The sequence below is a fragment of the Dipteris shenzhenensis genome, chromosome 29 (assembly GCF_047967505.1).
Source record: "Dipteris shenzhenensis isolate YYH24624 ecotype China chromosome 29, Dip_SZ_1.0, whole genome shotgun sequence".
NCBI classification, from domain to species: domain Eukaryota; kingdom Viridiplantae; phylum Streptophyta; class Polypodiopsida; order Gleicheniales; family Dipteridaceae; genus Dipteris; species Dipteris shenzhenensis.
In genome coordinates this window covers 24,001,406-24,016,172 of record NC_141624.1, presented here as the reverse complement: position 1 = coordinate 24,016,172, position 14,767 = coordinate 24,001,406, and the positions used below count along the sequence as shown (strand labels likewise).

Genomic DNA, 14,767 nt, shown 5'->3' with positions numbered 1-14,767 from the left:
CTATTTCTTGAAGCATAAAAGCGATGCCTTAGATGTTTTCAAGAAGTTTGTCGCTCAGGTTGAAAATCGGACAGGTCGTAGGCTGAAATGCTTCAGATCCGATAATGGGGGTGAGTATGTGTCACATGCTTTTGTGCAGTTTTGCGAAGCTAAGGGCATTAAACAGGAACTCACAGCCCCTCATAATGCATCTCAAAATGGTGTGAGTGAGCGGATGAATCGAACTATTCAGGAGAAAGTTCGATGTATGTTGTCTTATGCTGCATTGCCCCATGGCTTTTGGGCAAAAGCCGTGCAAACAGCAGTTCACATTATTAACAGGTCGCCAAACAAGGCTTTGGAGTTGAAAGTGCCAGAGGTGTGGTCTGGCAAGCCACCCTCATATAAGCACTTACGTGTGTTTGGCTGCGAGTGCTTTGCTCATGTACGCAAAGAACTGCGCACCAAACTGGAGCCAAAGTCTTTCAGATGCATCTTTATGGGTTATGGTGACGAAGGTGAAATGGGGTACAGGTTATGGGATCCCGTCAAACGGAAGATTATACGCAGCAATGATGTCATCTTTAAAGAGGATAGTGTACACAAAGAACCCGTGCAACCTGTGGAATACAGGAGGGTTATTTATGATGATGTCGGACAGCAAAGAATGCCCATTAATATGCAGCAGCGGGCTGCTGCAGATAACCCTGTTCAAGAGGGTATACAGGCTGAAAATCAGCCAGATAATTTTGCCAATGATGCACCACAGGATATGCCAGCAAATGGGGCTGTAGAACAGCCAAATATGGTGGTACAGCCACCCATCATGCATGACGAACAGGCTGGACAGCAGCCTCCGGAACATTTTGTTAGGAGGAGCACCCGTGTACAACGGCCTCCTGACAGGTTTGTCCCAGGAGCCAATAATGTGGCTGATTTTATTATGCTGACAGATTGTGGTGAGCCTTCCAGCTTCAAGGAAGCTATGGGAAGAACAGAGAAGAGGAAGTGGGAGAAAGCCATGCAGTCAGAAATGGACTCCCTACTTCAAAATGATACATGGGACTTGGTGCAGCTACCTGCAGGCAGAAAGGTTTTGCCATGCAAGTGGGTTTACAAAGTCAAAGTGGATTCAAATGCTTTACCGAGGTATAAGGCCAGATTGGTTGCCAAGGGATTTAAGCAGGAGAAGGGCATTGACTTTGATGAGATCTTTTCCCCTGTAGTCAAGATGACTACTTTGAGAGCAGTGTTAGCTCTTGTTGCTCATGAGGACATGGATTTATGTCAGATGGATGTGAAGACTGCTTTTCTTCACAGAGATCTCCATGATGAGATCTATATGAGTCAGCCAGAGGGATATGCTGTTAAAGGGAAAGAGCAGCTTGTGTGTAAGCTCAAAAGGAGCTTGTATGGACTCAAGCAGGCACCAAGAGAATGGTACAAGAAGTTTGATGCCTTGATGCAGTCCCAAGGGTATCATAGGTGTGAGACCGATCACTGCTTGTACACCAAACGGGCAAAGGATGGCAGTTTGATGCTACTCATTCTCTATGTGGATGACATGTTAATTGCCAGTAAATCTCAGCATGAGATTAGTGCTTTGAAGAAACAACTGCATAAGTCTTTTGACATGAAAGACTTGGGTGATGCAAACCATATTCTTGGCATGCGGATTACTCGTGACAGGTCCAAGGGACTTTTGTTTCTGTCACAGGAGTACATTGACAAAGTACTGCAGAGGTTTAAAATGGAGGGGGGGAAGTCTGTTAGTACCCCGTTGCCTCCACATTTAAAACTCAGCAGTAAGGACAGCCCCAGATCAGATGATGATAAGGCTGAAATGGCCAAGGTTCCGTATGCATCTGCAATTGGTTCTTTGATGTATGCCATGGTTGCCACTCGTCCGGATATTGCTTTTGCGGTGGGAGTCATCAGCAGGTATATGGCAAATCCAGGTAAGCGGCACTGGGAAGCAGTGAAAGGTGTCTTGAGGTATCTCAAGGGTACCAAAGACTTGTGCATATGCTATGGTAGGCAGGATGCATTGGTGCATGGTTTTACAGATTCAGACTATGCACGGAATGCAGATAACCGGAATTCTACTACCGGTTATATTTTCACATTTGCAGGAGGTGCTATATCATGGGTGTCTCGGTTGCAGAAATGCGTTGCACTATCAACTACTGAAGCTGAATATGTTGCAGCCACTGAGGCTTGCAAGGAAGCAATATGGCTTACTCGGCTGGTGGGAGATTTGGGCATTACAGGAGATATGCCAGTTTTGCATTGTGATAGTCAGAGTGCTATCATGTTGGCAAAGAATCCGGTCTTTCATCAAAAGACAAAGCACATTGATGTGAAATACCATTTCATCAGGGAGGTACTGGAAGACAAGCGACTTGAGCTTGTGAAGATACATACTGATGATAATCCTGCAAATTTGCTCACTAAGAGCTTGCTTACAGAGCAGTTTGCACATTGCCGCCACATCATGGGATTAGGATGAGACCATTCTTATTTTATGGTCTTGTATACAGTAACTGTATATTGCTGTAATTTTTATTCTTTTCTCCCTTTAGGCACATTGGCCTTTAGGTGGGAGGTTGTTGGGGTAAAGGCACATTGCCACCCCTTTATTAAAGATATGACACCTATGACTGTCTTAAGACAGTCATAGGGTGAAAAACCTAATCCTAATAAAACCTATGAGTTTGTGGTGTGGCTCATCACTTCACACCCGCATCTTAAGTGTCACTTCTCTCTCTCACTCTCTCCCGGTTGTTCTTCTCCCTCATCCCTTTCTCCCTTCACACGGCACTATGGCTTGTGGCCTCAACAAAGAGACAAAATGAGTCAGCCCATCACATATATGTACAGCAACCACTTGTGTGAACCGCTTCAACTCAATGCTCCTAGAACCGCCCACACATTGCTGCCATTTGAATGCCACGTTGCAGCCATGCACAGTTCGACCAATCACCTCTTGCATGAACCTATGTTGTAAGCCGCCCAATCACAGACCAGCTCCAGCATCACGTACAAATCATGAATCACGTGGAACAAAACTTGCCAACTAAGCAGCCATGAACCTTAGACCAGATCCCCATGAGGATCATCATTCCAACAATGACGAATTTCAAGAGTCTACTAGATTGGAAGACAACCTTAATTCATTGCAACTACAATAGAGACACCACAAACAGGAAAGACTTCGTTGACAACATCAATTCATTGCAAGTTCAAGAAGACCACATTAACTTTGTGGGCTTTGCCTTGATAGACATTCAAGTGCTAAAGATGTTTGTTGATGAAGCGGAGTTAGATACTGGGAGGACGTCATGAAGGTTGAAATAAAATCCGTACCCCCGAATCATACTTGGAATATTGCAGCTAGGCTGCCTACAAGGAGAAACATCATGGATTCCAAATGGGTCTTCAAAGTAAATATAAGTCCAATGGCTCACTCAACAAGTACAATGCCAGACTTGGGTGACCATGAGGAGAAATCCAATCAATTAGTTCCCTTGGATAGATTACATCAAGACAATGATGGTATCATGGTCTTAGGTACTCAAGAGTATGTCATCGGATACAATTCACAACACCAAAGAAGTGGAGAATTTTTTCTCAAATTAGAATTTCCATCAATGATCCATTAGAAAGAAGAGCCCACCCTAACCATGTGATAGATATAGAGGAAACTAATGCTAGGTGGAAGTAACTTGTGTCAAACACAACATGCATAGACTGAGTATAGCCAATGTCCAAGTGCTATATAAATCCACGAAACCAAAAGGACCGGCTAACTTCTTACTTGAATGAAAATTAAGAACTCCATGAAAGTCCATTTGAATCAATTATGTATGTCACTATTATTAATGTTCAACAACATAAAGATTGTACAACAAAGGGAAGCCCCCAAATGTTTTGTTGATCAAATGCAAGAAATTACCTTCCCCGTTGTCGTCAGCCCTAAGCACAATAAAAGCATACTTCGCCACCAACACCAGAGTGAGTGTCCAAAATATCAAAGATAGAACACCATAAATCTCTGTGTCATTGTCAGACAGCTCCACAATCCCTGCAAATGAGCTTTTAAAAACATACAAAGGAGAGATGCTTAAATCCCCGTAAACAACACCAAGGCTTTGATAGGCGAGAGTCAACACCGTTTTCCAAGATTTCCCCTGCAAACAAACACAAAATATACAGCTTCAGGATAGTAGCCTATTAAAAGGGTAAACGCCCAACAGTGGGTGTAAAAAAATATGATCTCATACATACAAATCCACACACCCACACATACTTGAGCATCCATTTATACAAAGTCTTCGTAATTTCATTTTAGTCTCTCCCAGACGAGCATCCAAGCATAAAATTTTTGCTTAGTCAATCTAGTTGATAGGACAACTCACCACTTAAGATAGAAAGAATTCGCACAATGTTTACTTATACTTGATAGACCAATCTTTTTTCCAGAATGAGAGGTGGAACTAGGCTAGAACAAGCATGACATGTTGAACTACTCATGTTCACTTCATGTCATTTGGGGTGGATGCTTGTAATGAGGGGTGCTAAATGTGGCACATCCTCCCATTGTAAAATATCACAATAATGTGAATAATCTCTCTCTCTCTCTCCCCCCCACTGACCAGGAGGTCAACCGGCTCATTCGGGCGGATCTGCTCCAGCTCCACACCTGGCGGACATGGTTTCTTCACTCCGAGCTTCCTGTGAAGCTCGACTTCTACCGCCGACACTGCCTCCAGATCTCACAGGAGGGCTTCATCACACCTCCGGGTTACACACAACTTCATCTACCACATGCGCTCCGGATCTCCCTCGGTCAGTTTAGGGTCTCGTCACACCGATTACGGATCGAGAGTGGACGCGCAGAGGGTATCCCACGAGAGGACCGCCTTTGCCCACTTTGCGACTTACAGGAGATCGAGTCGGAGAAGCATTTTGCTCTCAGATGTCCTATCTATTATGCCATTCGAGGCCGATACCACTGCCTCTTCCGCAACGGATTCGGCTCCCTCTCACACATGCTACAATTCCCGGATCAGCGGTGCCTTGCCGCTTTCTTACATGAGATGACCCGCCACCGAGATACTTCTCTCCGAGCACGGCGACACGAGCAGCACACACAGCGTGAGGATATCCAGCGGCCTATCACTGACTTCTTTCAGCCACAGGATACCGCCACCCCCGACGACCGAGCTCGACTAGGCCGCGTGACGTCAGAGGCCAATCATCTATCGCAGGGTTTTTTCCGATTTCCCATTTGATGGCCCCTCTATGACTAGTCTCTGACGATCACCACCTGCACATGTATACTGTATCTCCCTCCTCTGCCCCACTTTTTTGTGCCCCCCCCTTCTTCTTCTCTGTATCATCTGGAGGTAGACACATATATTTTTTATATCAGGACTAGACACATAGTCCTTCATAACCTCTTTTTTTGTAGAAACGGTTGGTTGGCCCGTTTTGAGACCACCACCGTTATGCTCATTGTGTCAGTTATCTTTAGTCTCATAGACCTTCACGGTCTCCCAAGACTTTAATAAACTTTCTTTCTTTCTTTCTTTCTTTCTCTCTCTCTCTCTCTCTCTCTCTCTCTCTCTCTCTCTATATATATATATATATATATATAAGCTCACAGGCTGCTGTGCCAACCTGCCACAACCCCCAGGAGCTCCAAAAGGCTGTTGCGATTTTGCCACGGCAGCTTGTTGCAGGTATTGCTGCCTGCACGACCTGTCCTCCAAGCTCCAGGCCCCCCATGGGACTGTTAAAACCTACCGGCCTAGCTGAAGCGATGTGAGACTCCAAGAACCAAGAACTAGCTCACATTTCGTTAGGCACCTGTGCTGAGACCAAGAAACAGCCCATATCCCCTGAATCAGTCAAGAACCTGTGCACACCTGCTCCAAAGCTGCTCCAGTTCTGCCTACTGAGTCCAGAAATCGCCCTTATTGCTGCCCAAAGTGCTCCTGGACCTATGCATGCAGACAGTAGCACAATAAGGCTGAAGTGTCGCTTGGCACTACACCGTTGCTGTCATGTTGTCTCTGCTGCGCTTACACAACTGCTTGCTGTTGTGGCTGCTAGACAACTTCGTCGCTGTTCTTGCTGCTGTTACTGTGCCTGTTTGAACACAACGAATGGCTGTACATCAGACTGGCATATATCAAGCAGACTGAGGGCTTAGAAGAGAACAAGTGACTGGACAGACGAGCAGCAGATTCAGGGGGCAAACTGAGACATAAAAGTTGAGCAGCTGCAGGCTGAGAGAAAGTAAAAGCTACAATTGGCAAGAGGGGAGACTGGAGAAGAACAATCATGCCTGATACCATGCTAGAATGTTGGAAAGAGAGTGCACAATGGAGAGAAGCTCAACATGGAGAGAAGGATAGAAGAAGGTGAACCACAGCAACAAGATAAGCCGACACATAAAATGGTATTGACTCTCAGCCTTACATATGGAAAGGCTACTATGGGATCCACACAAACCACATAGGTATCACCTAACTTATAGGCTACCAAGTCTCCATCACCCTATCCAAAATAATGACCTCCAATCATCATGATGTTCAAATCTCAACGATGATGTCCTCCCACATGAATGGAGGAAAGGGTTACACCCCTGTAATACAAGGAGAAAGCCTACTCACTCTCTCTCTCTTGCTCACTAGTACTTGAACTAATAGAATAATGCACTCAAGACACAAGTGGAACTGTGAAGTGAGTGTGAGAGTCTGAGGGAGGAATATAATGGGGCTCCCAAGAGAAAAGAAAAACTGAAACAATGTCTTCCCCAAAGGGCTGAATACAACTGTAAATAACTGAAAGGACTCAGTACCGTATGGGGAATGGAAATACTGTATGGAGCAACTAAACCCCTGCTGAACTACGTGCTGATGGAGATAAGGGACTGCTTTGATGCAGAACCCTGACTGGTGCTGTCCGAACTGAACAAGGCCTATAGACAAACTTGTAGATGCCCAAGATGGGGGCAAATCTGCTGCTGACTATCCTAGGCCTGAGCTACTGCTGATCCCTGTGGTTGCTACTGAGAATTGAAGCCCCAAACAGCCCTGGAAGTGGATGATAAAATGAGGGCCAAGAGGCTACCTTTTATAGGCCCCCTTGGGTCCCAAAACTGGCCGACCAACGTGCTGGAGTCACCTGACTGGATGCTGACATGTCCGACTATTGCTGACATCACCCAACTGCATGCTAATGTCATCTGACTTACTGACATGGCACGTTGATGTGGTGCTGACGTTTGCTGCTGTACTGTACTCGTGGCTGCTGCACAGTCTGCTGACGTGACTCCCTGTGTGGTGCTTGCTCTTGCTCACTACTACCTGAACTGATAGAACAATGCACTCAAAACACCAGTCAAACAGTGGAATGAGTGTGAGAGTCTAAGCAAGGAATATATGGGCCTTCGAAGAGGAAAGAATAATTGTAATAATGTCTTGCCCAAGGGCTGAATACAACTGTAAATAACTAAAAGGACTAAGTATTATATGGAGACGATGACCCCTCGCTCCAAAAGAGGAATGGAAATACTAAATGGAGGGACTAAACCTCACTACTGAACTATGTGTTGATGGAGATAAGAAACTGCTCTGATGCAGAACCCTAACTGCTACTGTCCGGCCTGTAGAGGAACCCATAGTTTCCGGGATGGGCAAGTATGCTGCTGACTGTCTTGGGCCTGAACTGTTGTTGATCCCTGCGGTTGCTGCTGAGAACCGTCTAACTAGGCCACATTCACACCCACCATGAAGGATTCCTGTAGGCTTAGTGTTCCCACACCTTCGGCAAACAGCCCTCGAAGTGGATGAAAAATGAGGGCCAAGGGGCTGCCTTTTATAGGCCCCCTAGGGCCCCAAAATTGGCCAACAAGCCTTCTCTGGAGGCACCCAACTGGAGGTTGACGTCACCTGACTGGATGTTGACATCACCAACTGTTGCTGACGTCACCCAACTACATGCTGATGTCATTCGACCTGCTGATGTGGTGCTGGTGTGGCGCTGCTGTGCTGTACCTGTGGCAATCCAGTGGTTGATGTGCATTCTGCTGACATGGCAGCCTACGTGGCTGCTTTTGATGTGGCTGCCTGCATGGCAGCCAGTATGTCCACGGGCTGTGGATGCCCGTGACAACCCCACATGATGTTAATTTCAGATCATCACATACCTTGATTGACTCATGCCATACTGCATGACAAACGCCAGCAAACAAAGACTACCTCGGCGAGCTCTCTCATCACATACGCAGCTTGCCAATGAGGGGGGAGGAGCAATGTTGTTATGCACAGGATGGACAGTTGGAAAGGGTGAACAAATGGGTGGAGGAATATTTGAGGCACTTTTGCCATGATACTCAGAAGTCTTGGGATAAATGGTTGGCACTTGCTGAATTTTGCTACAACAATACCAAGCATCTCTCCATTGGCATGAGCCCGTTTGAGGCAATGTACAGATACAAGGTAGGGATGCCTTCTTCAATTGCTGACACCGCTGTAAAAAATAAGCAAGCACGGAATGACTTGGAGAGGATGAATGCCCTTCTGCAGTTGGAAAAAAAGAATATGTAGGATGCCCAAGCCAAGCAGAAGAAATATGCGGCTGAACGCAAGAGATATTTGTCTTTCAAAGAGGGAGATTATGTGCATTTGTGTCTCCATAAGAACCGTTATGCCTCGCTGAATGGTAATACCAACACAAAGCTGAGTTGCCACCTATGGATGAGGAGGGCCACATCCTCTATGTTCCAGAGCGCATCGTGGGTTTCAGAGACCATGTACTCCGCAACAAGGTCTACATAGAGTATCTTATCAAGTGGCGGGGACTCCTTGAGGATGAAAATTCATGGCAGCCAGAAAGCATTGTCCAGGACCACCCCTATCTCCTTACCGGGCTGATTAGTAGTTGCTGTTTGTTGCACTCTTTTTGGACAGCCATGCTGTAAAAAATTGAGGACAAAATTCTATGGGAAGGGATGGCTGTAATGAAGGGGGGAAAAGGGGCAATTTAGAGAACCTTTAGAGACCTCTTAGGTGGGAAATGTGGAGGGACTATATAAGTCCCCATCCACCCCTATTTCTGTACCTTTTGATGTGCTATCTAATCCTATCTACTCCCACCTCCTTCCTCCTACGTGCTGCCTACACTCTCTCCCAATCTCTCTCTATCTCTCTTCCCCTCACTCTTTCTCTCTGTTCCTCTCCCTCTACCTCTTTCCCTCCTATCTCTCTCTCCTCTTTCCTCTCCGCTCTCCTCTTCCCCCTTTCCTGCCATCTCTGGCACTTCACCAATCCAACCCTGGCCTCCTTCATTGCACAGCAGGTGAGCTGCAGTAAAACCCGGCAAAAAGCACCTATAAGCAAGGGCCTTTAAAAGACCCAGAACCAGGTCGGGGTGCAGATTAGGGACAGATTGTCAGCCCAGTCTGTTGCTGGCTAACAGACTGGTTGGTCGGTCCATAACTAAGTCGGTCTGGTTGGGGGAACCCCGTGTGGGGGGTCTAGCTGCAGATTACCTCAGAGAAGTGACGAGCAGTGGGAGCCCCTAGTGATCACCACACTGAAGGAGTTCTTGCAGAAGCAATAGTCCTTGACATCTGTAGCAATACTAGATGCATACGTTGAAGGGAGCCTTGTCTGCAGTGAACATCAGAGCAGAACTTTTGCAAGAATGATCTACCTTTGAGCAACTATTGAAGCCAACATAAAGGCATGTAGTAGAAGAGTAGGAGCCTACTTCAGGGGTGAATAATATGGAACCCTCTTTTGGTACTTAACCTCATTGTTTGTTTGCTGAAGGTGTTTGTACATGCCTTGATAGATTTTGTACGTGGATGTGGACACCATGATTCCCCATATCCAATTGGCAGCTACAACAAATGAAGCATGGGAGATCTTGAGGGACCTCTATGAGAACAAGAATACGTGGAGGATCATCGTGCTCCAAAATCAGTTGTTCACCATGGCAATGGGGGAAGGAGAGTCGGCACACGATTTCCTTGTTAAAGTGAAGAGATCAACTTGCGGCAGTTGGTCAAAAGGTGGACAGTAACTAGTTGTCGATGGTTATGATTAATAAAGTGAAGAGACCAACTGGCGGCAGTTGGTCAAAAAGGGGGACAGTAACTAGAGGGTAGGTGACGACTCTCATAGGAAGAGGACCAATTGAAGTCAACGGCATGGCAAAAGTGGTAGTAGCTCAACTTCTCTTAGTAGTTGCTCCAGCATCCCTGACGGGAAGTTTGCAAACCAAGGGGTGACAGTCTTCATGCAGGACATTGCGGAATGGTTCACAAACTTGGACTTTTGAGGTGAAAGATAGCAGATGTTACTTTGTCAAAGGACCGCAGGATGAGGCCCGTACCATGGATGAAGGTGAAGACAGGCACTACGAGGTCACAAGGGTAGTACACAGTTGCACGATGGTGGAGGATCCCACCATCATAGGCACTCCTAGGATCTTGGTTGGTACTTTTGGAATCTAGACAGTTGATTCTCTGTCGATTTTGGATTTTGGATTCATTACTCAGCAAGGGCCCTTGCACCAGCCCATGGTGGCTTGTATGAGGAACCATTCTTTGTTGTACTCTGTCTCATAGGCCCGTGAGGCTTCCAGAAGACATTAATCTCTCTCTCTCTCTTCTCTCAGCCTCCTTCCTCAGCCCATGCATCTCCCTCCCTCCCTCAGCCCACCTGCCTCCCTCCTTCAACCCATGCTTGAAATCTGCTTCAAACAGTGCCAACAAGTCGCGCTGTTTGTGCTGTGTCATTCCTGCCTCAGCAAGCTGCTCAAACAGTCAACAAGATGCCAGCAATTGTGCTGTCACGCCAACTCCAACAAGCTGCCAACAGTTGAAGCCACTCCATAAACTCTGTTGTTGGGGTGCTGTCCACACTGGACTGCTGATTGGTTTCTACTTTCTGCACTTACTCCTTCCAGATGGAGTGCTGCTGGGGCCACTGGGAAAGTTGCTGCTGTAGATGCTCGGTTAGTACACTTGCTGTACTGCCAGCAGGGTGGGAAAGATTGTTTTTTGGACTGCAACAACAACAATGTAAGGGTACAAAGCAGATTTTATGCAAGGTAATCTGCTATGTAAGGCATAAATTGCATTTCAAAGTACAGCAGGAAAGTGCAGAATTGTGTACCCAACATGGACACCTCGGCAGATAAAAGAAATAGAGGTGAGAAAGAGAGGATATACAGCTCAATTTGGGCGAGCACACAAAAGATAAATGACCTCCATACCAAGACATACCTGAATTCCATGCGAGAAGTATGCAAAATGCAGGATACGGACATTGAGCGTCTACAAAAGAAGCTTGGGGAGAACAAGGATAGTGATGGCCTTATGCATAGGTTGCCTATGTCCATGCAAGAGAAGATGGACAAGTGGAAGGCAGACATACAAGTACGCATGGGATCTCAACTAAGCAAGATGCAGAAGGAAATGGTCCAATGTTGGATGCTAAAACCAGCCACCATCTCTTCTTATCAAGGGGATGGAGACTCGAATCACCACCCTTAAAGTGGAAAATGAGACCTTGACAGCACATACTCAATTCTTCAAAGAACAGATTCAGCCACCCATCAATGATGAGCTGAATAGCAGATAAAGACCCTCGAAATACAAGAGAAGAAGAAGGCAAATGAAGAAACCACATGGGCTGAGACTATTAATAAAGACACAAACGACTAGAGAATAAAGGGATCCTTGGTGGCACGCAAGGCAATTGAAGAGTTGAAATAAAAGCTCAGGAAGGAAATGGCAGCCATGCAGGCTACTATGCAGGGGAACCGTGCTGAATTCACACAGCAGATAACTAAAGGGGAGGCACATATGTTAGAATGGAAGGAAGTAGTCAAGAAGGGTACAACAGCCCTAAAGGAGTTCATATCTGATACCCTGAAGAGGACAATAGAAGGAACAGCCAAGCCCTAAATGCCCTTGTCAAAGGGCTGGCAGTGGGGGATATCCCGCTGGTGGATGCTGAAGCACTAGATACCAAGTTGGGTTATCAACTTCACTTTTGAGGCAGCTTGGAGAGTGGGCAACGGCGGATGTGCCTACAGGCCCAATGGTGGTGAGATTCCAGACTGCAATGGACAAATCCACCTTCATGAGTATGAGGGCAACTTTGAAGGGGACCAAAATGTACCTAGATGACAACCTCACACTCTTGCAACAAGAGCATCGAGGGAAGGTATGATCCGAGTGATGGCAGTAAGATAGAAAGGGGAGTGGGCAGCATAGAGGGACGATAAAATAATTAATTCGAGAAAAAATCAAAAGAGGAGAGGGGGATGCATATAGCATATGATGATGGGGCCTATGGGCAAGGGATACAAAACAGATTGCATGGCTGTGTGGAACTGCAAGGGCACCTTGTGGTCCGATCCAAGAGGCTCTCAAAGACTTACACTAACAGACATGATGTCTTTTACATTGAGACACACAGAAGTGTAGAGAGAGGACTAGCCAATAAAGACGTAGGCTATACCTAGGAGTCGGCTCATAAGAAGGATATGAGAAGAGACAGTGGGGATCGAGGCTCTTGGGACGTAGCAGTTCTCTTCAAATCGCATTTAAGACTGCTCATATCCGTGATGCGAGGATGAGCACGCATGACATATGTGGATACAAGTTAAGCCTCTCAATGCAGTATGCTACTTCCCTCCGGATACATCATCCTATGTGCATGTGCCATGAGGTCCCACAAAGGACCACATCCCATACGAGACAATACACCATGATATCATGGAGTTCTCTAGACAGGGAGAGATCCTGCTCCTAGGTGACTTCAACAATGCACATATGAGGAGCAGACAAGTGGGCCTTCGATCGGATCCCCTCAGAGTACAGAGATGGACCTAGCAGAGCTTGGGATAGTGAGACACTGGGAGGATCCACCACACATGACAGATGTGATGCACGTGCAGAAGCATGTGAGAGAGAGAAAGAAAGAAAGAAAGAAGAAAGGTTATTAAAGTCTTCAGAAGACTGATGGGTCTATGAGATGAAGAGAACCCTGATACAATAAGCTGAAAGGGTGGAGCTACTAAACGAGCATCATCACCCATGCTAAATGCTACGTCCCTTGGCGAAAAGAGTGCAGGAGATAGAATGAGGTGAGTGCGAGAGATCGGGGACCGGCTGTGGTGAGGAATGTCACACAATGTGCCAGATCTGGGTGTCTGTGATGCGTGACGGGGATCGTTGCTCAAGCAGCTTCCGCCAAACCAGCTGACTGCAGGGGGGAGGTCTATAAATGCCCCTCTGGGCCCCATTTGCAGGCCCTTGCTGGCCTGCCTGGCCACATGGCAACCAGCCAGTGGCCCAGGCTGATCCAGCCCTGTTCTCTACCCCAAATCCAACCCATATCTGCCACAAACAGTGTGCCTCTTCTTCCTGCTGCTTCTGCCTCTGTTCAGCCTTAGTTTCAGGTCTGTACAGCCTGTAGAACCCCTCCGTACACCTGCTGATGTCATCACGCATGATCCATATTGCTCCTGATGTCATCCCCTTGTCCACGCAGCCCTTTCTTGCTGGTTTCCCTGTGCAAGCCTGTCCTCTTCATCCATGAGCCACGTGGCACTGCTGTACCATTTCTGCCCACCATGGTGGCCAGGATCTGCCAGGTACTTTCTCTACTGCCCACATTGCAGCAGCCCATTTGGCAGCCCTATGACCATTTCTATTATCTGTAATGAAGGGGAAAAAGAGGCCAAGTTAGAGGCCCTTTAGGGGGGAAATGTGGAGGGACTATATAAGTTTCCATCCACCCCCTACTATGTACTTTTTGATGTGACATCTAATCTTATCTACTCTCCCTTCCTCCTTCGTACCTACGCTCACTCACTCTCTCTCTCTCTCTTCCCTACTCACTCTCAATCTCTCCCTCTCTTGCCTACCTCATTCTCTCTCCTACCCTTCCTCTCCCTCTTCCCCTCTCTCTCTCTCTCTCCCTTCTGCTCCGCTATCCCCTTTCTCCAAATCTGTCCCTACGCCCTTCTCTACATTGGTATCAGAGCACCGACTATGACACCCTTGCTTCCCCTCTCACCGTTCACTTCAACTCTTACACAAACGTCAGAAGGGTGAATCTGGCCTGAGAGAGAACAGCTATGGTCTAGCAGGTTGCCTAAGTGGAGAAACCAGTGCTGCACAGTAGACCAGCCTAGAGAACCAGACAGAAACAAACGAAGCAACCTACAAAAGCTGCGCGCCATGGACAGAAATAAACGAATCATCTTCAAAAGCTGTGTGCCATGGACAGAAATAAATCTTCCAAAAGCCATCTACGCTCTCCATCTACCGCTGTCCTCTCTGCATCGATAGACTACCGTTCCGCGTAGCCCTTGCGCCACCATGAGCCAACCACCATCCGTCGTCCCGCGTAACCCATACACCAACGTGACTGCAGCCATCCCGTGTCAGCCAGTCAGCCCACGCCCCGCCCCCATCGTTCCTGCTTGTCTCACGCCAATGCCTGCAACAAAAAAAACCTTAGTTTCCTAAGGTTCAGTTAGCTAGGTTAGTTGGTTGGTTAGGTTAGTTTAGGTTTGGTTAGGTCTAGCTAGTTAGTGGGTTGAGTTACCTTGTTTAGGTTGAGTTAGTTTGGTCTAGTTAGCTTGGGTCAAACTAACTAGGATTGAGTACCTCATGGATTGGTTAGGTTAGACTAACTAACAGTCCTAGCTGTCTTACCAATCATAGGTTAGGAGTCCTAACTATCTTAGG

At 46.8% G+C, this 14,767-nt stretch overlaps 1 protein-coding gene across 1 annotated transcript in view; it reads right to left on the bottom strand.

Moving 5' to 3' along the window:
• Positions 1–14,767, bottom strand: part of LOC147882612 (putative potassium transporter 2) — a 45,814-nt gene that overhangs the window by 19,025 nt on the left and 12,022 nt on the right. Inside the window, exon 2 of the mRNA XM_087400949.1 lies at positions 3,935–4,169. Within this exon, the coding sequence (XP_087257075.1) occupies positions 3,935–4,169 (235 nt within the window). The remainder of the gene's footprint in view (positions 1–3,934; positions 4,170–14,767) is intronic.